Raw genomic sequence first — 24505 nt, forward strand, 5'->3', positions numbered from 1 at the left:
GAGTAGCTTACGGGACCGCTCCCGCCTAGCCTTCGACGTCAAGGTCTGGCAATACATGCACGACTCCGCATCGTGGTCGGCTCCCAAACAGTACAGGCACCGGCGATGGTGATCTGTCACCGACATCAAGCGATGACAGGCGTCACAGGCCTTAAAACCAGGCATGCTACCGGCACCAGAGTCGAGGACCAAAAAGGGTTCAAAAGGTAAGTCAAAAAATGACTAGGGGTAAGCTCTCCCGGATCTGCGCTTAATGGCGTGGAAAAAAGAAGAACTGACATCAGCGCGCGAGGGCGGCGTCTAACTACTCCAACGACGTCATCCCGGCGCACGACGCCGTCGACGGACGCGGAGCCGCAGACGACGCCTAGCGACGCGCAAGGGGTATTGCTACAAAAATCTTCCGGATCCAGCCTGACGCCCGGGGATATTCTAAGGTGAGGAATCTAACTAACGTGTTTCTTTCAGATTTCAAATGTAGCACCAGATTAAAGATGTAACGCTTTCTTACAGACAGGCAGCAAGTGTGTTCTGTCGCCAGTTTTACGTAAACCAAGTGGAACATTGTACAGACCATAAACCCACTCCAATAATCACCAAGAATACCATGCACCTCCCCTAACACGACAGATAGCTCATTCACCGGTACGGCAATAAAAGCACACATGACCGCACACACACACTCCAACACCACCTACCAAAATATATAAAAGATGGTGCTGCAAGACTAATTAAGATACATCACAACAATATGGAATCTACAAAACATCTTAGCAAAATGACACACTCTTCCAATCTTCTACTTTTACCAACCTGAAACTCCTCCCATTGTTCATCTTCCAGATGATGTTCTGATTGAGTTGTTAAAATATCTTGTATGGGTTAGAAAACACATTACCACACCTCACGAGTCCAGAGGATTTACCTTAAATTAAGCAACCACACTAATGTCCACCAACTTGTAAACTTTCGGCAATTCTAAAATCATTTCCACATTACTTTGCTTTTTCCCCCCTCTAAACTCCTCTTCATTCACCTCTATCAACTGTGCCCTTCCCAGCACATAACACTGTTTGGCTTACTTCTCTTATGCTTGCAGTCTTCTATACAATTCCCATTTCAATCTCCCCGTGTGCTTCTAGCCAAATGCGCTCTCCTTCAAGGTTCTAAACTGCCGACTCAGCTTCTACACCCCCTACCGCCAGCTCCGCTCTGCCGACCACGCCCTCGCCACTGTCCCGCATATCCGAAGAGTGACCGGCGGCGGCAGATCATTCTCCCACCTCGCCGCCAAGACATGGAACACCCTCCCCATCCGCCTACGGCAGACCCAAGACCGTCTGACCTTCAGAAGACTCCTCAAGACCTGGCTTTTCTAATAGTAGCAGCTTTCCCCCACCCCTAGCGCCTTGAGACCCTCACGGGTAAGTGGTGCGCTTTACAAATGCTTTGATTGATTGATTGATTAGCACTGGTGAAAGTGGCTTTTTTTTCTAGTGACGATATTATTTTACTTTACTGTTACTACTTCTGCTTGAGGTGGAACACACTGATTTCTTTACTTATCAGACATCCGGTTTCGGTTAACAATTAAGTAGTTCTCGCCTATACACATTAGCGTTTTGCCCTTACATTATAATCACCACATTCTTTTTCTGTTAGAAAAAGCAACACGTTTATGATTGTCTATATATCTTTAATTTCAAATCTAAACGTTGAGTACCTATGAACTATCTAGTCCTAAGTGTGCTAATCCATAAAATATATACAAAGTACAACATACATTCTAACATCAGCCTGTAATATACTACATTAACATACAGGAATCGGAGTTTTTCTGTAAAAGCAATATCTAAATAACATATTAAACTTGTTTTATATATGCACACCCCCAAAAGTTATAAAGAACACAAGCAGTTAAGCATCACCCTAGCAATTAATACACTCTTACCTTAATTTCTCTGCAGACTGTGTTTTCTTCTTCTGTGTGGATATAGAACTTGACAGTGTTTTTCTGCACATCTTTAATAATTTTAACCAAACTATTAAAGACTTCTGGTTTTAACTGGTTAATAAAATCCGAGAAGGCCGGCTGAGTCGATGCAATATTAAGGTTAGTTGCCGAGTGTGCATTGGTCTGTGGTCGGTCTTGGTGCTCGTCCCTGTGCGGTGTTTGATCCAATGGCAATACGGTTTCCTTGTTATTGATACCTAAACCAGTTTTATAACCGTCAGATACGATGGAAGAGTGTTTTTCGTTGGAAGAGCCATATGCTGATTCTACCTCGCAATGCAGTCCGTGTACATATGAAGCATCCTTATTACTTGAACTCTCAGCTAATGGAATGCCGAATGAGGTCTCCATGTGGGAAACGTCTTGGAGGGAAGCCACTGGACTGTGACGTTGAGAGTGCTCATGGTAATAAGGCAAGGAAGAAACAATACTGTTGAGCTTCTCATGGAGGGCATCGACATAATGCTGGACTTGAATTTCTGAAGTCTGAATATGCAAATGGTGAGAAAGTTTTGCCACTCTTTCGTGCGTAGATAAAAGGGGAGTGGAAGTTTGGCTGGTATAGTGAATGTTATTTTGTTTTAAAAGCTGTTGAATCCTTTGTGAAAAATTACTGTATTCATCCAGCACAGTACTCTCTATAATTCCACCATGCGAATGTCTAGTTGCAAACATATGACGTCCTTCAAAGAGGCTTTGATGCTCAAATTGCTCTCCTGTATCATTCAATAATTTACTTTCGCTAATTGTTTGCAGATCCAAAACAGGAGAGTAAGGAAAGTCAGGATCGATGCACCGAAGTCTTGTCATTATCCGTGGATCATTAGGAAGGACGTCTGCAGGCGGTAAATAAACCATGTCTTCTGAAGATTTCATACCTGGACGAGATGAAATCATTACACTGTTTTTTATAAGATACAATCAGTACATTGGTAACAGTAAAATTCGATAAATGAAAAACTGAGTAAAAAGCCACAGTTACTTACCTTCGATAATGCTTTTTCTAATGGATACGCCATCTTCCCGCAGATATCTCACTTTGAGAATATTGCCCAGTTTCCAGATTGGATCTGGAAGTCTCACTGTAGTACTCCTGCGCCACTAGAGGGCGAAAATTGGCTCTGCAATGGTGGTGTTATGCCCCAGAAGTGATGGAACACATCCAAACATAGGCGCTATCCTCGTGAGCTAACTTCAGTTGCTTGACTGACTCTTTCTGCGCACTCGAACACAGACCATCATCCAGGTACCAGTGTGCAGATCTCAAAGTTGGTTCCTGTTTACATAGTAACTAGAGACCACTTCAGAGAACAAGAAGAGGGAGGGCAGTGAGAAATCTTTAGTTCGATAGAGTATCCACCAGAAAGACCTTTACCGAGGGTAAATAACTTGAGAACAGATATCAATCAGTATCCTTCAAGGTGGAGAATCTGTGGTGTGGGCTCAAACCAGAACATTCTGCATGGCCAAAATCCCCTTCCTTTCGTACCTGGCTGTTAAGGTAGTAGTGCTTCATAAATGTGCACTGACACATATGTTAAGGCTTGGCAGGTGTCAAGAACAGGCACTTTGTTTACTAATGTAGTGGTAGCAGACCTCTTGGGGGCTAGTCGATGGAGTCTCGCCCCTCTTTTGAAGAGTGAGGTAATGCAAAGAACATTGGAAGAGTGATGGATTGTCCAACGTGAAAAAGCGTCATGACTTTAGGCAAACACCTGCCCTTGGCCTCAACACCATTTTGTCTGGGGAAAAAAGTGGCTGAGCCAGTACTGAATTTATCACAATGAGGAAGATGGCTTTGGGAGTCAGTAGATGCAAAACACTGGTGTGCATTGCATAAAAGGAGGTACACATGGAGAAAGTCAGGGCCAAAATAAGATCCCACTGTGGCCTTACAAACAGTTTGGGAGGGAACATATGTCAAACATTTAATAAACAGATTCACAACTCGTGATTTAAACATGGACGGTTGGCCCAGAAAATGCAAAAAGGCCAACAGGACCAGCAAATAATCTTTAATGGTGGCAACTGCAGGACCTTCCTGGGCCAGATTTAAAACAATTAACACATTTGTCAGTCTGGCTTATAAGAGGTTTGTGTTGCAGACTCCAAAGCAGGCTATAATTCTGTCCCAGTGCTCGTGATAAACAGACTTTGTAGAGGGACACCTGGCTGCAAGGATGAGATCCACAATGTAAGCAGGCACATCAAATGCGGTCAACTGCTGCCCAAAAGATCTGCACCAATGGAGGTGTCCAGTGTGCAAGTTCAGGTGCAAACCCTGCTGGCTGCAGCGACAGAAGATCCTCCTGAAGAGTAGCCTGATCAGGATACATATGCTCATGCCCAAAAGATCTGGGTAGCACACTCTCCTGGTCCAATCTGGAACCTGTAGGATGACTTGGGCCTGGTCGTTCCTTACATTCTTCAGGACTCTGGGCAGGAGAGACAGAGGAGGAAAGTCGTACTCGAGTCCCGCGAGCCACGATAGCCTGAAAGGATCTCTTAGAGAGAATGTTCTTGAGAACAGCAATAAGCTTAAGTTTTGACACTGCACACTGGACGGGTTCGAAACGATCCAGACAGGGCTCTCCCCACTTCCAGAAGGTGTCCTGCACCACCTCCGGATCCAACCACCATTTGTGATCCGCCAGGTGTTGCCAGCTGAGCTCTTCCGTCCTGGTGTTCAAAGATCCTGCCACGTGGTTCACAACCACAGAAGTGCCCTGACTGGGGGTGGACGGAGCTCCGAATTTCATGGAGGTACCGGAAAACTCAGCGAGATTCCGCGGAGTTCGGCGAGCGGATGGAGTGTAATTATATATTAGACAGTTGACAAAGGGACAACATTGTTTGCTATGATACCTTTGGCCACAAGATGGCATTGTTTACAAGCTTGCAGTGGAAATCCCTATTTTTGGCATGCCGGAGTTAAGCATCAAGCACGTACATTGCTAATAAGTAAACCTTAATTCTTATTTTTTCTTACATCACTTACGTGCCCATAATTAGATAAGCAACAGCGAATCTGTGTGTGTGGCAAACAACCTGCAATATGCTGCATCTGTTTTCCACCTCACCAGGGTGCGAAGTTGGTTGCAAAGTAAACGAGGAATATGCTGAGATACAGGGCTTTATGTTGTTGTAACTTGTTTCTAAAAAGTTGCCATAATAGCTTTCCAGTTCAAGAAACACATTTTCATTTTTCAATTTTCTGTCAAATGGGTTGCTCCCTAGACCTTTATGATAAATAACGCCGGGAGAGCAGGTTTACTTTACATGTCTGCAAAACATATTCATTTGCATGAAGTGGGAAATTAAATGACTTGTGGCAGATGACACAAAGCATCAGTACGGAGCGACCTTCGGCTTGTGTTCTAGGTGCAGCGCTGCATGGAAAGCAGTGCAGTAGGAGTCCCCAGCGTGTTACTTTTCGCAGGCCGGCTAAAACCCAAGCATGCCCTACTTCAAAGAGCAGTGCTGAGAACAAAAGCAGCGCAGCGGTTTCAGCGACTCAAGTGTTAAACAGCTTGATAGAATGTTAATGCGATATAAACAAACGAACAGAACCCCTGCTACTTTTTCCCATACAAACCATCCCTGGCCTAAGGCGTAGCAACTCATCCCCGTCACTGGAGTCCAGCAGTTAAGCACCAAACTAAGAAATGAACGCTGATGTGGTTAGTGCCAAAGGGCGACAAACCAGCTCTGTTCTGCTGATCCAGTTACTTATAGCGGACGAAAGCTGAGGGCCCATGAATGCAGACAGATGAAACAAGCATTTGCAATGCAATAGGTCTCGCATTTGCGAGAGTTTAAGCTATTGGCATTGTAAATGACAAAGCCTTTTATTCATCTGTTTGATAATTAAAACAAATAAAAATCATTGTCATTTACAAAGGCAATAGCTCCAACTCTTGTAAATGCGAGACCTTTTCATTTCAAAGAAGCGGCCGCCTTTGTCCCGGGCTGCTTGGAAAGTGAAAGCACGCGTGGCGCGCTTAATGTTGCAGGAAACCATGTGGTGCCTGCAGTAGGAGGAACTCATTAAAGAAAATAGTGCCTACAGACAACAAGCATTTGCAATGCAATAGGTCTCGCATTTGCGAGAGTTTGCGCTATTGGCATAGTGTTTTGAAAAACTGCAAGCAGTGCATAAACACGCACTAGTGCAGTCGTTGCTTACGAGAAGCAAGGCTGTCAGTAAAAGAGGCACAATCACTGCCTGCCTTGCTTCTCGTAAGCAATGGTTATAAGTACAAAGTAGTGTTTACGTACCACTTGCAGGTTTTCAAAACACAAATAAAAGGAATTGTCATTTACAATGCCAATAGCTCAAACTCTCGCAAATGTGAGACCTATTGCATTGCAAATGCTTGTTACATTTTACTTTCAGGAACACGATGAGAAGAGCGCAATATTTAAGGAGCATAGGGAGTCGGGAGCAACTAGAGATGGAAAAGGTCCCCCCCTACAGAGAAGATGAGCATTTGAGGCACTCGCAGAGCAGCAGCGGGAGCCTAGCATACCGTACCTCACCAGAGCGCCCTAGCACCTGGGTGCGCAGCTCCACACGCTCCGGCAGCACATCCTACCCCTTCCAAGCTCAATGCCTGGACCTAAAAAAACACAAGCAATAAGGGGAGTCAGTCACTTACGCTTCTTAGTGACAGGGTCAGGCCTTGGCCTCTGAGCACAAGCTAGTTTAGTTTGACATCAGGACCCAAATAAGCGAGGATTCTAGATTCACATGCAGTTGGGCACTCGGAAGAAGAACACCTCCATATACCATGCAGGAGACAGTTCTGGTTTACTCGTGCTTGTTTAAAGAGGTTATCAGCCTTTCACTGCAAGAGGGAATGAAGCTTGTGCTGTTCAAAGGAATGTGTGGGGCGGGGTTACGTGCATGCATATTTATTTTAATGATGATATTTCATAATGTGACGGCACAATGACATGTATCCCACACTTGTGGTTCCCCACCCCTTCACACATTCCCTACTTTGTCCTGGAGGACAGTGGATGTTTGTCTAGGCGCCTCATATCTCTCGGCAGCTTTGCCTGCTCATCATCTGCTTTTCTTAATCACTGTTAGCAGGACGAAATTGAAATCCATTTGTAACAACCACCTTGTTAGGTCGAGATATGCTGTTGAAAGCGAATGTCATGGAGGAAGAATTTGGTCAGTACTGCGGCATCTGCACCGAACGTCCTCCTCGCCCACCCCCTACAAATTGAAACTCCAGCCTGATTAGCTTTTCACTCCCTATTTGCCGGTCAAGAAGTACTTGATCGAGTGCCCTGCCAGAGATGTTTAACAAGTATTAAAAACGGAAATGAAAAGCGAAGACATGGATGCCAGCGTGCAATTGGGAACCTTGCGCACTCAGATGTCCCCTGTCCCTCATATCACTGACACGCTCAGCCAGTCCTGGCCTGTTAGCATGTCGAGACGCCTGGCCGAATTACTTTTGTTACTATCTCGGCGCGGGTGCCAATATTGCATTAAAAATAAAGAAATACTATTGCTCACTTTTGATGCAATTGAGGCACCAGCGCCGAGATAGTAACAAAAGCAATGAAAACAAAAGGATATGGCAGGAAGCCGCGAGCAAGAAAATGGATGAACAGCTGCAATCTCGGAACGGGGCGGGGAAACACGGCAGAAAGCGGGCATGGCGTGCCGAAACGTAGCAAAGCATGTCGTACCTGCAAGTAAGAAATCCAATAAAGTAAAGAGTACTTACAGACTGAAATAAAGCATCCTATGTAACAACCGAAGTAAAGGGGCCAGTCGTCGTGGGAGATTACTAATGAGGACAAGGCGGTACTGAGGCGTGACTAACAGGCATATTGACCAATCAGAAGCCTGCATTGACGAAGGACAAAGACACAAGGAAATGACAGAGCAATACCAAAGGGGATGATGAAGGGGATGATGAACGGGGCGTTTGAGCAAATCAAACACTCACCCCCAGTCAACTGATCTGGGTTTAATCCATCATCATTCTTTAGCTCACTCCACCACCTCAGTTCAGACATGGCCATATGCAAATCAGTCTGACCCTGTGCCTCATGGGAACAGTTCAGCCCGAACTGCCAAGCCATGTCTTCCCTGGACCGGAAACAAGCATCCTGGGACCGGTTTCGGGTTCATAACCCTCATCAGCCAGGCTATCTTTAATCCAGTGGCAAAGTGAGCAAGGGACCCATGTCTGGGCATACCCTGCCAACTTAGGGCGAACAAAGCGCTACCAAAGGGGATGATGGACGGAGCATTTGAGCAAATCAAACACTCACCCCCAGTCAACCGATCTGGGTTTAATCCATCATCATTCTTTAGCTCACTCCACCACCCCAGTTCAGACATGGCCATTTGCAAATCAGCCTGAGCCTGTGCCTCATGGGAACAGTGAAGTCAGAACTGCCAAACCATGGCAGGGAGGACCTGGCATGGCAGTTCGGGCTGGACTGTTCCCATGAGGCACAGGGTCAAGACTGATTTACATATGGCCAGGTCTAAACTGGAGTGACATGGTGAGCAAAAGAATGATGGATTTAACCCAGATCGCTTGACTGGGGGTGAATGTTTTGATTTGTTCTGCATTCCGTCCATCAATTGTGTCTCTTTTGCTTTCTCGCCCTAAGTGTGCCAGGTATGCCCAGACGTGGGTCCTGGGCTCACTGTGCCACTGGAATCAAGCAATCCTAGCTGAAGAGGGGTGAAACCCCGAAACCGGTCCTAGGATGCTTGTTTCCGGTCCAGGGAGGATCTGGCATGGCAGTTCGGGCTGGACTGTTCCCATGAGGCACAGGGTCAAGACTGATTTGCATATGGCCAGGTTTAAACTGGGGTGGCATGGTGCGCAAAAGAATGATGGATTTAACCCAGATCTCTTGACTGGGGGTGAATGTTTTGATTTGTTCTGCATTCCGTCCATCAATTGTGTGTCTTTTGCTCACAAGCTAATGACAAACATGGACGGAGAGTGGGCGGGGCGTCTACTCCGTACTCTACCACAAAAAATCTTGCAGAGCAGGGCATGCATGCTGACTCTAGGCTCAACCTAAAAATAGACGTACCGTGTAACAACCGAACTAAAAATGCCAGTCCTCATAGGAGGTTACAAATGAAGACCAGGGGGTACCAAGGAGGGGCTAACAAGCCTAATAATGAATCAGAAGCCAGCATTTACAAAGCACAATGAAAAGCCAATTAAAAATATGGGCGGAGCTTCAAGTCCACAACCGAATACCGCATGCTTCTCAGCGCATGCGCTGCCCTGGCTCGATCTACACAGCGAGAGGTACGGATAATGACACTTGTGGGGAACTTCAGGCACACGTCTGTTACTGATCGCAAACACACAGAACACAATTAAAACAATGTCTGAATTGACTGTGGTCACTTAAGGTGCACCTTAATGGGATCGTGGTGGGTAGTCCTATACTGCCCTGGGCGAACCCTAGCTGACTAGTGGTGATCTCGTGCTGCTAAGACCCATGTTGGTTCATTATATTACTATCGTAACCATAGTTTTCTTAGTGAATTTGTTTATTTTATCTGCTTGGCCCCAGCTCTCAAGAGGCAGGGACCATCCTTGGCAACTTTCTTCTGATAAAGCTGTGAAAAAGTTCCCTCTTTCTGCATGGTTGCCCCCACTTTTTGCTGAACTGCTGATGTACTTTGACTGAGTGTGCCATGGGTTCCTGCTAATCAGGTACCCAGGGCCTAAGTTCTTTCCCTAAAACTGCATTGTAGACCAAACCCAATTGGCACTCTCTGGCCACAGGTCAGCCCCTGGTAGATGGTACCCCAGGTACCCAGGGCAGCGTGCCCAGGGAAGGCCTCTATGGGCAGCCTCAATTCTTGTGCCACCCTTAGAGGTCCTGTACCTTTACACTCACACACTGTCTTTGCAGGCTGCATGTTTTGGTGCAGAACAAAGTGAAGAGTCGACATAGCACCCATCCCTGTGTGCAATGCCTACAACCCACTGCCCTGGCATGGATCAGTCACCCCACTAGCTGGTTGCACTATACCAGTGGAGAGGGTACAGGTGCATGAGCCCTATACCCCTACAGTGTCTAAGTCAATTCTTAGACATTGTAAATGCAGTGTTGCCATTAAGAGTATATGGTGCTGGGGGTTTGTCATTAAGAACTCCACAGTACCATAATGGCTGCAATGAAAACTGAGAAGTTTGGTATCAACCTCCTCAGCACATTAAACACACACTGATGCCAGTGTGTGATTTAATGTAAAATGCACACAGAGGGAACTGTAGTCCCGTTGAGGATTGCGTTTGATAAGCACGCACGCACACAGATGGAGGGAAGCCTGAGCCATTTAACTGGATTAGTTGGTGGACGGCAAACTCCGCCATATGGTGGAAGACCGAGTTTTTGTCTGAACTCTGGGCTCCAAGCGGAGAATGAACTTGCAAAACTCCGCCCGCAGCTCTGACTCTCCAGCAAACTCCAGAGGGGTAACCGCTCTTGGTACAGGACCCAGGACTCCACTCTTCTCTATTTGCCGCAGTACCATATGGCGGTGGAGCTGTCCATGAGTACCCTTGATTGATAGCAGGAAGGTGAATTGACAGCAACTCCAACAGATTCATGTGGAGCTGGAATTTCACCAGAGACTAGAGTTCTCTGATCCCCACCTCTTCCAGATTACCTTCCCTGCCCATCAGGGGTGCATCCGTCACCACCGTCCGCTCTTGGTGGGGAAGGGATAGGGGTCTGCTGATGGTCAGGCTGAGATCAAGCAGCTAACACCTCATCTATTGTGCAGGCTTCTCTGAAACCTAGATGACTTCTTACATGTTCTTTGGTGCTGTGCAACTAGAGACTTCAGATCCCACTGGAGAGCCCATATATGCCACCTAGTGAAGTGGATAAGAAGGATGCATGAGGCTAGTAACCCAAGAAGCCTCTGAGCCACACTCACGAGATCCAGGACTGAGGTTGAAACATTGGGATTGTAGCAGGAATGTCCCATACTTGGTACAAGGGACTATGGAGTAGATACCCAGAACTGCACTCTGTCCAGAAAAGATCTGGTTAAAGGAAGTTTAAGTGAAGGAGTCAGGAGTGAATTCAGCTCATTGATCGAGAACCCCAAATGGTCAAAAGGTTTGTCAACTTGAGATGGGATAAGACAGACTGTGGCTAGCACTCCTTCCGTACCTATTCATTATGGTAGAGGAAAATTGGCATCCCCGAACCTCTGAAGATGGGCGCTGGTAGATAAGGGGTGCATGGCAAACTAAAAATGCTCCAGTTCTACCTTGGAACGCAGAGAAAGCCTGTGGGACAGCATGACTGGTACATGAAAGTACGTATCCTGCAAGTCCAGGGCAACCATCAGCTCCACTATCATGGCTGTCACCCTACTAATAGTCCCTTTGAACAGTAAGGCCTGTACCTTTTGCAGGAAGATGGTAAGGTGCTACTTTAAAAACCGCTATGAGAAAAACGGAAGGGCATAACGCTGCTGGACGATTGATTTGGAGGACCCATCTGTTGGATGTGATGGACTGCCATCCAGGGAGTAAATTCAGTTACTGCCTCCCATCGGATTGTTGTGTGCCGCTAACAGCAAACTAAAGAGGTTTGGAGGCTGATGCCACAGGGGTGGGGTCCTGAGAAGAGCGTTGCCTTTGCTAACCTGCATAATTTCTGCTTGATCCCAGTCTCCGGCAACAAAAGGACTCGGACGGCAGGGCTCGACGTGTTTATGCTAATCCCTTGAATAACCTCTGAAGGAATGAGACTGTTGGGAGAAAACAATAAGTAGGGCTGAAAAGGCCCAAGGAATGTGCCATGACTATGCTTTCCCTACAGAGAGCAGAGATAGTCTTTTTGTCAAACAGCTGGAAACCATCCAATGGCATCCACAAGGGATGTCTGCACATATTCAGAAAAGCCAGTGGATGGCATGCCAGAGAAACACCACATTAATTTCCATTGCTTGCCCCAAGCAATATGTAGTATATAAGCCAGCTCTATTTACATACTTGGTTGCATTCTGGCCATCCTGAACGGTTTGAGCCAAAGAGGCATAAAAATCCATTGGAACAGTCAAAAAGATCTTGCTGGTCATGTCACAGAGGGCATACATGTAACAGCCTAACTAGAAGACAACACTGACCAATCGTACTGCTAACTTCGCCGAAGAGAACATTAGCTTCCCGAAAGCCTCAATGCATGTTGACATCCTGTCTGTGGGAATCATGGGAAGCAAATTAGGAGTTATTGTGCTGGTAGAGGCCTAGGCCTCCAAACGCTTAGTAGTAGGATGCTATATAGTAAAATCTGGGTTGCCAGAGGCCAGTCTGTGGTGTCTGGCCACTAGCCTGTTTACTGGTGGGCAGGAACAAGGCTATGTCCAAGTTCATCACATGAGCGTAAGGGCTTAAATGAGGCTGGGCCAGGGTGCAAAATATCAGTGGGGGCATCTGATTTGAGTTCAACAGAAGACACCTGAAGGTCTAGGATCTCGTCTGCATGTCTAAACACAATGGTAAATGAAGCACTCTCTTCCGTTTGGAGTTGAAGGGGCAAACTCAACCCCGTATCAGGGGAAGATATCGAGCCCACTGGCCAACTGCAAATCCATGTATATACAGTCATCATTGCAATGGGGGGTATGGGGGGGGGGGGGATTAATCGTCCTTGACGTCATTGCAGGTGGAGACAAACTTTGTCAGATTCCCTGCTAAAAAGATGATGGAGCCTCTGAGGAAGGCTCCATTGGAGAGGAAGTGTTTTGTCTCAGTCAGAGCATACAGGAACCGGGTGTGTTGGAGTCAAGTCATAGCGTTACCTCAGCCAGGGGTCGACACTGATCGACTTCAGGGTCGAACACTGGGGTCAGTAGGAGCACAGTTCTCCAGCCCCTTCAATGTTTGGACTGGCATGGATGAAGAAAGAACCTGGGCAGGTCTAGGAGACAAAGTACTAGTTGGCATTCGAGTCGGTGCGAAACCTGAGGGGGCTGGAGGCCCCAGCGGATCCTTGGGACCTAAAGGCGCTTAAAAGGGAACCAGAAGAGTGCCAAAAATATGCAGCATGGTCTCCTGAAAGGTTTCAACTTCCTGCAGCAACACCAATCGCTCTGGAAATTCGGGGTGCCTTGGGAAAAGTTGTGGGATCTCTTCTTGACGGGGGGAGCGGGAGCACATCGATTCACACCTTGACACCCTTCCGTACTTCTCTTTAGACAATCAGTGACAGGGGGCTTCAAACTTCTTTTCGATTTTGATTTCAAATTACTGGACGACTTCAACCATTTAGAAAACCTGTTACAGGGGCTGTCTTGAGAGTGCTAACAGATCCGTGCTCTGAGTTAGTCTGCTCTGGCGTTCAGAGAGCCCGCCAGATGTTGAACCACCAGGGTGATGCCCTGATGTTCCAGCCATGTCCAGAGGCGCAGAGCCTCCTGACAAAGGGTCCACAACCCCACCCCGCCCTGTTTGTTGCAATACCACATGGCGGTGGTGTTGTCCGTGAACACCTACACCACACTTCCCCGGACAACGGGAAGGAATGCCTTCTGTGCAAGTCGGATCGCTCTCAGCTCCAAGAGGTTGATATGGAGCCGAGACTCCGCCGGAGACCAGAGTCCTCTGATCTCTGCCTCCCCCATGTGGCCCCCCATCCCAGGAGGGACGTATCCGTCACCACTACGTGCTCCGGGTGGGGTAGGGAGAGGGATCTGCCGCTGACCCAATCGCGGTTCGTGAGCCACCACTGCTACTGTTGTGCAGTGCCCCCCGAGATCAAGACATGGTCGGACAGTTTGCCCAGATGCTGGACCCACTGAAACTTCAGGTCCCACTGCAGAGCCCGCATTCGCCACCTGGCGTGATGCACTAACAGGATGCAGGAGGCCATCAGACCCAGAAGCCGCAGCACCAACCTGACCTAAACCCGGGATAGAGGCTGAAAGATGGGAATCAGAGCCTGAATATCCCAGATCCGCTGCTCCGGAGGATAAGCCCGGAACTGCGCCGAGTCCAGAACCACCTCGATGAAAAGGAGCTTCTGGGAGGGACTCAGATGCGACTTCGGCACGTTGATGGAGAACCCCAGCAAATGCAGGAGGTCGGCCGTAGTCTGGAGGTGGGAGACGACTTGCTGGGGCGAGCCCGCCTTCAACAGCCAGTCGTCGAGATAGGGGAAGACTGGAACCCCTGATCTGCGCAGATGAGCTGCGACCACCGCCATCACTTTCGTGAACACCCGAGGGGCACTGGTGAGGCCGAAGGGGAGCACCGTGAACTGAAAATGCTCCTGACCCACCGTGAACCGCAGGTAACGCCGGTGGGCCGACAGGACGGGAATGTGAAAATAAGCGTCCTGCAAGTCCAACGCTACCATCCAGTCTCCTGGATCCAGGGCAGCCAGAACCTGAGCTAGGGTAAGCATCTTGAACCTCTCCTTCCGGAGGAAGGCGTTGACGCTCCTGAGGTCCAAGGAAAGGGCGTAGGCCCCCTTTGCCCATCTTGGGAACCAGAAAGTAGTGGGAATAGCAAACACGACCTACTTCTGGACCAGGAACGCGCTCGACGGCCCCCTTGGCCAAGAGAGCTGCAACTTCCTCCCATAGAAGATTCAAGTGATCCACCGACATGCGGTGGTACTGCGGTGGTACTGCGGTGGCACGGCTGGAGGGGTCGTCTCGAAGGGGAGGGAGTAGCCCCTTCGGACGATTTGCAGCACCCACCTGTCTGACGTGATGGAACGCCAGTGGAGCAGGTGATGGCGAACTCTGCCTCCCACTGGCGTGGATTGGGCCTGAAAGCACGGACTAGGAGGGCTTTGAGGCGGATGGTGCTGGGGTTGATGTGGACTGACTGGCACGTTGACCCCCGGTACCGCCTCGGCAGAATCCACTTCCGCGTGCAGGTTGGATCTACGGCCAGTGGCTGGGCTGACGCGAGGGTTGCCCCTTCCTTGGCCACGAAAGGCGGAAGTTTGCGGTCGCGGCCCCAAGAGGCCCAAGGACTTGGCCGTAGCCCAGGACTCCTTGAAGCGCACCAGCGCACTATCCGCCTTTTCGCCAAAAAGGCGAGTGCCATCAAAGGGCATATCCATGAGGGTGCTCTGGACATCCCCTGAGAAAGACGTGGACCGCAGCCAGGCGTGGCGCCACCGTGGTTGACATTGCCCTACCCAGCGAGTCCGTAGTGTCTAGTCCACATCAAATAGCATGTCGTGCTGCATCCCGCCCGTCTGCAAGAGCCTGGGCGAGCCGCGTCCGGGCCTCCTCTGGACACTGAGGCAGCACGTCCTCCACCGTATCCCACAGAGAGTGAGAATAACGGTCCAAGAGGCAAGCGGTGTTCAAGGACCGCAGTCCCAAACTAAGGGAAGAGAACAGCTTCTTACCGAACTGCTCTAGCCTCTTGGATTCCCGATCCGGGGGAGCGGACGGGAAGGAGGATTGGGAAGTAGAGGCCTGGATAACCAGGCTCTCGGGCGTGGGGTGTTGGGACAGAAAACTGGGGTCGCCCGGGGCAGGGCGGTGGCGCCGGGCCACGTTCCGATCCACAGGAGGTACTGTGGAGGGCTTGGACCAGGTGCCCTTCAGAACATCCACTAGTGGCTCATTGAACTGCAGCAGAGGCTCCGAGGAGCTTGCTGACGGTTGAAGCACTTCAGTGAGGAGGTTAGTCCTCACGGCCACCGAGGCAGCTCCAGCCCAAGGGCTTCGGCCGCCTTGCGCAGCACCACTGAACATGCAGCACCTTCCTCCGAAGCCACAGTCGGAGGAGAGATGAAACCAGTGTCCGGGGAGGAGTCCAGACCACTGGCATCCCCCAGCTCATCTGCCCAGTCCTGAGATAAGTTGGCCTGCATGGCCAGAGGGTCCTCAGACCCCTCCCAGTCGCCCCCGTCATCCATTTCCTGATAAACAGGGGGAATAATCGGAGCCGGACGGTAGATGAAATTGTCATCCATCGGTGTCGGCTGCGGCGCCGGATGGCGCCGCACCGGACCGGGGAACGGTGTCGTCCGGAGACGGCGCCGGGGGTGGAACCGGTGTCAGCGCCGGCGGAGGAGGCGCTGTGAGGTTGACCGGCACCGACAGATCCAGGCCTGGATCCCACGGGGATCTGCAGCTTCGGGAGCGAAGTCAACAACGGCGCCGGGGCCGGAGCCACCGGCTCGCCCTGTCGAGCCCGCGGGGCCCGAAGGCGCGCCGGCAGGCGTTGACGGCGGAGCCAGGCCCCTCATGGCCGAGAGGAAGGTACTGATCTCCGCCGGAGTCGCGTCAGTCCCAGGGACCGGTGGGTATGGGGACGGACGCGGCTCCTGTGGAGCCGCGGGGGTGGTACCACCCGGACCCTCGACCGAGTCGCGCGACCAGCGAGGAGAGTCCGAAGAGCGGTGTCGCCTCTTGGACTTCTTAGCATGCTTCGACTTACCCGAAGACTTCGAGCCCGACGAGCGGTGGTGGTGGCTGCGGCTCCGCGACCGGTCCTTAGACCTCCTCCTGGACCGGGACCGTGAACGGCGCGGAGCCGAGTGTCGGAGCTCGAGAAGGCCTTCGAGGTCAAGGCCTGGCAGTCGAGGCAAGACTCCGCATCGTGGTCGGCACCCAGGCAGTAAAGGCACCGGCGGTGGTGGTCCGTCACCGACATCAGTCGATGACAGGAGTCACAGGCTTTAAAACCAGGCATCCTACCGGCACCAGTTCGAATCGAGTAGACAAAAGAGTCCAAAAAGTTTTAGTCAAAAAGTGACTAAAGGGGTAAGCTCTTCCCAGATCGGTGCTGTCTGGCGCGGAAAAACGAAGAACTGACGCCAGCGCGCGAGGGCGGCGTCTAAGTACTCCGACGACGTCATTCCGGTGCTCGACGCCGACGACGGACGCAGAGCCGCAGACGACACCTAGCGACGCGCAAAGGGGTATTGCTGACGAAAAATCTTTCCAGATCCAGCCTGACGCCCGGGGATATTCTAAGGTGAGGAATCTAACTAACGTGTTTCTTTCAGATTAGTAAATACTCTACCTAATCACAGATTCCTCATCTTTGGAATATTGCCCAAAAAGTCAGACTGGATCCGGAAAATCTTTAGCATTTCCTCAGCACGCAGGTAGGTTACTTTGTGCTGCTGCGCGCCATTGTCATTCCACTCCAGAAGAGGTGTGCAGCATATAAGCACTACCCACAGGTGCCAATGTCAGTTACTTTCAAAGCTGTAAGGGACTTTTTAAATGGCATAAACAGCCCGTTTCACATAATGAAGAGGCTGGAAGGGTTGGTGGGGAATCTGTGGTTAGATAGGATATCCATCGGAAAGAGCAATACGTGAGGTAAGTAACTTGTTCTTTCGATGGATGCTACAGATCCATCACTTACTGAGCAGATACCAAAGCACTTCCCTTCAGGTGGTGGGCCTATGAATTGGCTCAGACCAAAATGCCCTGCAAGGCCAAGCGGGTAGTAGCCCCTCTAAATGGACCTGGCTGTATAGGTAGTAGTATTTAGTGAACATACAAAGTGACATCTACATAGCAGCCTGGTAAACACACAGAACAAGCACTTTGCATGTTAATGTAGTAGTAGCAGCTTTGAGTCGGTTGGAATGATCCTGTAAGCCTTCTGGGGACTAGAAGGCCAATGTGTGGTTGATTGAGATACAGAGGACAATCCAACAAGAGATGGATTTATTTGCACTGCCTTTGCTCCAGTGAATCCAATAAAGAGCTGATCATCCACTTGATAGGGTTTGGCATGATTGATGTACAAGCTGAGAGCTCTTTTAGTATCTAACCGATTGAGCCTTTCTACCTCTTTAGAAAGATACGGTAGAGCAAAATACAAAAAAAAGAAAGTTGTATATGAGGGATGACAGAGGGTTTGCAGCTCATTTACCTGCCATGCCGATGTTTTGTCAATTATGAATACTGCCCTGAGGGTGAGAACCTGTAATGAGCAGTTGTGTAGAGGTTTATAGGGCGTGAAAATGAGAAATGCAACCTAGATTCAGCTCCCACTGAAGCATAACAAAAGGAGTAGGCAGAAACAAATGTTGCTAACATTAAAAAAAAATAATAATAATTGGCATCAAAAGAGGTGATTTAAATAAAGAGGGGTGATCAAGCAACCAAAAGCATAGACAAATACCCTTTAACTGTGCCAAAGGGAAGTCTTAGCTGGGCTAGGGACAACTCAAAAAGCAACACTTGGGAGAGTTTTGCCTGAAGTGGGTAAGTAAAGTACTGCATCAAGCCACAAAATTGTCACACTGACCAACGAGTTACTTACCTTTGGTAACACCTGATCTGGTAGAGACTATCTATCTGCAGATTCCTTAACTTAGAATTATCCCCCGCATCTGACTGCATCTGTACATTTTTTTGTGAGCATTACTCCTGCCTGGTGGTAGGTGGCGTTGATCGGCTCCACATGTGCCATGCCTATATGAGCCATCCCAGCATGCTGACATCAGTTACGTTTCACGAATTTCCATGCCAGGAGCATGGAGCCATGAAGAACCCTGACAACTACAGTTCCCTATAAAGTGCATGCCTGAGCGGATGCACACACTTAGGTTTATCTCCGCACAGAGACCTACAAACACCGTGCATCACAAAGTATTCCTCTGTATTTGTAAAGTGCTTAATTTGGGCTTTTGTAATGCTGCCATCGTGATGACGCTGTGCTGCTCAATGCATTTTTAAATACAAGGTTTTGTCTTTAAAAATGCTAATCAAGGAAGTCTAAACACCTGCAGTTAAGGCAGTCCTTAAGCAGCAGGAGAGAAGCCCCAAAGCCTTCACTGCAGCACAGAGTCCAAGCTGCAGAATGGATCGGGAATTGTGGCAGTTTCCAGACATTAACATACTTTGGAAGTTGGGGCACAAATTGACCATCCAGGTGTCTGCCATCAATAACATCCCAGAAGCTGAAACTTTATAACCAAATTAAGGCTCTCAGTTTTGGACACTGATTGTGTAAATTCACTGCTGAAACTCCTCTTGTTCTAATGGGTGACATGGTAGAAATTGCAAAGCACTAGTAAACGATGGAAGGGGGAGTTTCTTAAATGGGCCACCAGCGAGGGTGCACTCCGGTATCAATGGGCCCATAGGCGCAACGATGAAAAGGCGCTAGAGGCGGCAGCTGCGTGGGAGGCGCTAGTGCAGGCACTGCGAGATTACGAGCCAGGCGCGGAGGGAGATGACCGCCCCGGGGATGAGGGGGTGCCCTCGGTGCAAACTGGGCACGTCACATAACTCGACACATTGGTATTCCTTGGGCTGTACGACATTAGAGGGCAGAGATGGCCGCATGCGTTGTTGAGGAGGACTGAGGGAGGGGGAGGGAATTTAGAAGTTTCGTGGGGGTTAAGGGTAGAGGTTTTGTTATGTAGCTTATTGGTTTATGCGTTGTATAGATCAGGAGGGAATTTTATGGCCCTGCTTTAGGTATTGTATAATTGGCGGGGGGCTTGTGCTTCATTTGTAGAACGTATGGTGAAACAAATTGTGGAAGGTTTTATATGTGGTTGTGTAAAAAACCAATAAACTATCTTTAAAAAAAAAATGGTAGAAATTGCAAAGCAGGTGCAGTGTCACCAGGGCCCCGGTCTGCAGGGTACCCTCTGGTGGCTCCCAAGTTAAAGTGTGACTCAAAACTCCTCAGATATTTATTGTTTTCGATTTTCACCGTTTCAAAAATAATTTCTGAAATTAATCCTCACAGCCCTACTACTTAGGCAATCCTCTTTTCAGAAATGTAAGGGATATGTGACCACATTTGTATTTCCTTGTAGTCAGGGCCATTAGAATTATGGGGCCGGGGAAGACCAAATGATGTGGTGGGGACTAAATTATGCGTCAAGAAAAGGCAAACTATGCTGCACAATGCTGCACATCTTGTGATAGTATTGCCTAATGTCTTTGGCATTTTTGCACAGGTTAACACTATTTGGACAAAGGAATCTCCTGACTAGTACCAGTTTACCACCCAAATACAGCAATAAACAACAGTAAGGTTGCCAGTGTAACAACATGCATCACTGCATTTTTAATAACATAAGATCATTTGAGCTAGAAATATTTTTTTTCCATTTAAAAGCTGCAGATTATTGAGCAGATGATGGATTATGTGGCAAATGCGGAAAATTCACAAACATGCGGAAAATGCTGCAACCGTCAAATCGCACAATTCCAGTGGCCCTGCTTATAGTCTGCAAATGTTTAGAAAAGCTGTAAGTACTAGAATCCTTTGCAGTGCGGAGGACAACCTTGTTCGGATAAACAGCCAAGAAAGGAGGCTTAGAAGTAAGGGCCTGTAGCTCACTCACCCTGCGAGCAGAGGTGATGGCAACCAGAAAGGACGTTTTACGGGTTAAAAGTCTGAGAGGACAGTTATGTAGCGGCTCGAAAAGAGCACACATCAGATAAGTAAGAACCAGGTTCAAGTCCCACTGGGGCATCACGAAAGGAGTAGGAGGAAACAAATGAGTAATTCCCTTAAGGAAGCGATTTACAATAGGGCACTTGAAAAGAGAAGGCTGGTCAGGCAGCCGAAGGAATGCCGAAAGATAACTTTTGAGAGTGCCCAGAGCAGAGCCCTGCTGGGTCAAAGAAAGAATGAAGAGGAGAACCTCTGACAGGGAGGCAGAAAGGGGATCCACAGCCTTTTCTGTGCACCGTGCCACAAATTTCTTCCATCTACAGGCGTATACCGTTTTAGTGGAGGGACGCCTGGCTGCCAAGGTAACATTACAGACTTCGGGAGGAATGTCAAAAGCTGTCCACTGTCGCCGCTCAATCCCCATGCAAGCAGGTGGAGGCTGGACAGCTTCGGGTAGAGGACTGTCCCCTGCTGCTGCAACAGAAGATCCTCCCGAAGAGGCAGTCTGATCGGAGGATCGATGGCCATATGTAACAGCTAGAGATACCAGACTCTTCTCGCCTAATCAGGAGCCACAAGAAATGCTGGTTCTAAATGTAGCAATCAGATGGAACTCTAAAACTATACAGTACGTGCAGTACTACTGCAATACGGCCATCTGCTGCTGAGTTTAATTTTGTTATTGCAAGGATATGTTAGGTGACAGTATGTTTTCTATCTCTTTGCTTTTTATTGATCTTACATATTGCCAAATTTTATTTATCTTTTTTTTTCTCTCCAAGTTTCTTTTTATTAAGCATCAAGCAGAACAGCAATACGGACATTAGTTCTTTCCAGGGGCGCGCAGGCTCCGAGGTTGCAAAACAGTCAGCTAGGAGTTCAGCTTCGTACAGCCCCAGTTCATACCATACCCCCGAACAAAGTGATCGATGCTGATTTTAAGAGAACATAACCCTGGGGAGGTTCTTCAATCTAGAACCCGTCCTCCAAACCCCCTCATTCCCTCCCGGCGAAATAACGCCCCCCCCCCCCCCCGTCCCGGTGGTGGTAAGCTTATATAAAAAGAAACCTAAAGGATAGCATCATTGTCTCAGCTTGATGTGAGTAGCCCAGGACCCCCACAGTTGTTTAGTACGGCAAACAGACCTAGGGACCACCTATATTTGGAAAAGGTGCATAGCCCGCACCGAAGAAGGACAGACTGCAGAGGGCAGTCCCCGGGACAGAAAAGCGACCAACGGCCCCCAGCTGAATTCGAACCCTTTATAATTATCCCTAAAGATGTCTGCCAAGCACTCCAAGGAAAGAATCCTCCACAACCGAGCGTGCCACAGTGATACCGCTGGGGTTTCTGTTTTCTTCCATGCAGCTGCTACAGTGAGCTTAGCAGCCCTGAGGCACGTCCACATAATCGCCTTGTCGGCCTTAGTTTGATATGCTAAGGTGGGATCCCAGACACCCAGAAGAGCGAAGTCTATGGTAGTAGGAACGGGGTACCCCAGCATATCCTTGATGTAAGATAGGATCTCATCCCAAAAAGGCCTAATCTTCGGGCAATCCCACCATATGTGCCGAAAATCTCCCTGAAGCCCGCAGCCCCGCCAGCAGAGATCCGAGGCCCCAGGGAAGATCTGTCAGATCTTGGTAGGGTACAAATACCAATCATGTAGTGTCTTGTAGTGCGCTTCCCTTAGGGCGATAGATTTGTTGTGTTTGGCAATGTCTCTCCAGACGTGTTTCCATTCTACTTCAGACAGGTCCCTGCCCAATACTCGCCCCCAGAATGTCATGAATCGAGCCTGCGGAGAATGTAGGGTGTTCAAGAGCATGTTATAGAGTGCGAAAATGGTGCCTTTCATGGTACCTGCCTTGGAGATCACCAACCGCTCCATGGGTGTGAGAGTCCTAGTGGCCGCCTCCCTAACTCGTGAGGACGTAGCCCAGTGTTTAAGTTGAAGATAATGGTAATATTCAGTCGAGGGGAGCGCAAATTCCCTCAAACAACTTGCGAACGTTAAAACCTCATCGTTATGGAACAAGTCAGACAATTTAAGACACCCTCCCTCCTTCCAGATGTCGAAAGGGTCCTTGCGGAGCGCCGGCGGGAATGCGGGATTGAAATGAATAGGAGTATAAGGGGATGGAAATGAGGTCCAGCCGTCCCTCCGTGTGAGTCGGTCCCAGATGGTCAGGGGAGTGGGGGTGCTAAGATACGCATGGGGGGGGGGGGGGTCGATCGCCTCTCGGCTTCCAGAGGATATCCCAAATGGATCGTCCCACCACAGAGCGGTCCATATGGAGCCAGTGTTTCTCGGACTCCCTCGCCGACCATTCCATTACCACCCTTAGCTGAGTGACTTGGTAATATAAATTAAAATCGGGTAAAGCCAGTCCACCCCAATCCCTCGGGCGTCTAAGCACGTGGTGGGGCAAGCGCGCCCTCCCCCACGCCAGATAAAGTTAGTGATCAACGAGCAGAGACGAGGCATGAGAGATCGTTCAAGATCGATGGGTTGGGCTTGGAACAAATATAAAAATTTAGGCAGTACTGACATTTTAACTGCATTGATCCTCCCGAGCCACGAAATGCACAGGGGAGACCACCGTTTAAGGTCCTGCTGAAGCTGCGTCACCAAAGGCGGGTAATTCGCTTTGTAAAGGTCACCGAGCTTGGCCGTAAGGTGAACTCCCAGATAGAGTAAGGAGCGTTTGGCCCATTGAAAGGCCGTCTGGAGTCTCAATCTGTTCGCTTCCGCAGAAGGGAGGGTAAGGTGAAGTATTGATGATTTAGACAGGTTTACCTTAAACCCCGCCACCCGCTCGAACTGACGTAATTCCCCTTGCACCGCCAGTAGCGAGGAGGCCGGCTCCGTAAGAGTAAGCAATATATTGTTGGCAAAGAGAGATGCCTTATGCTCGTACCCGCTAAAGGGAATGCCTCGGACATCGTCATTGGAACAAAGCCTGACTGCCAGGGGTTCAATACTGAGGGCGAATAAAAGGGGGGACATCGGGGCACCCCTGTCGGGTGCCTCTACTCAGGGCAAAGGGGGAGGATGGACAAACATTGACCAGGACTCGGGAAGTCGGGAGGTGGTAGTTGGCCTGTACCATTTTGAGTAAGGGAGCTCTAAACCCAAACTTCTGCATAGTTAAAAAGAGGAAAGCCCAATCCACCCTGTCGAAGGCCATCTCCGCATCCAAACCCACCAGAATCGCAGGAATATTAAACTTGGAGGCCTTCTCGATCAAGTGAATGGTGCGTCTGATGTTGTCATGCGTTTGCCTGCCCTTTATAAACCCAGATTGGTCAGGATGTATGAATTCTGGCATCAGGTGTTCAAGCCTCGCTGCTAGGATTGTGGAATATAATTTGGCGTCAAGGTTTAGGAGCGCAATGGACCTATATGAGCCGCAGAGGCGTGGGTACTTTCCGGGTTTGGGGATCACCGTGATCACAGCCTCAGCCATACAATCCGAAACAAGGGCGTCTGACGTGATTGCCTGGAATAGAGTCGTGAGGTGAGGGACTAGCTCGGAGGCAAAACGTTAAAAAAATTAAGCCGTGAGGCCGTCGGGTCCGGGGGCTTTATGCAATTTGAGCCTGGAGATAGCAGCACGTACCTCTTCCGAAGAGATAGGGGAATTTAAGACGTCGCCCGTTGAGCGGGAAAGCTGCGGGAGCGTAACCTCATCCAGAAACTGTTGTTGTAATGCTGTATCGGGAGTAGTGCCCTGATATAGTGGACTATAAAATCTCCGAAAATGTTAGCCTTAGCGGTGTCGGAGTGTGTGAGTTGTCCCCGTTGATCCCGTATCTCCCCAATAAAGTCCCGTTCCCTCTTTACTCTAAGTTGACGTGCCAAGTGAGTGCTCACCTGATCGCCCTGTGCGTAGGATGATTGGCGTAGTTTTAATAATGTGAACTCCGCTCAATTTGCACATATGGATCGGAGTTTACCCCGGAGGGCGGTGATTTGTCGCTGTAGGGCGCGTGTTGGCGTAGCTTTGAGTGCCCGTTCCGTAATCTCCAATTCCCCCTCAAGAGCCTCCCTCTACTTCGTCTTTTGTTTGTTGAGGATTGAGTTGAGTTGGAGGCACTTCC

At 49.1% G+C, this 24505-nt stretch overlaps 1 protein-coding gene across 4 annotated transcripts in view; it reads right to left on the bottom strand.

Annotated features, from left to right (window-relative positions):
- The window catches only part of TASOR (transcription activation suppressor), a 1129919-nt gene that overhangs the window by 233100 nt on the left and 872314 nt on the right, over positions 1-24505 (bottom strand). For all 4 annotated transcript variants that reach the window (XM_085624658.1, XM_085624660.1, XM_085624657.1 and 1 more), the window contains one exon: positions 1952-2892. In XM_085624658.1, the coding sequence (XP_085480784.1) occupies positions 1952-2892 (941 nt within the window). The remainder of the gene's footprint in view (positions 1-1951; positions 2893-24505) is intronic.

The sequence above is a fragment of the Triturus cristatus genome, chromosome 9 (genome assembly GCF_964204655.1).
Source record: "Triturus cristatus chromosome 9, aTriCri1.1, whole genome shotgun sequence".
NCBI lineage: Eukaryota > Metazoa > Chordata > Amphibia > Caudata > Salamandridae > Triturus > Triturus cristatus.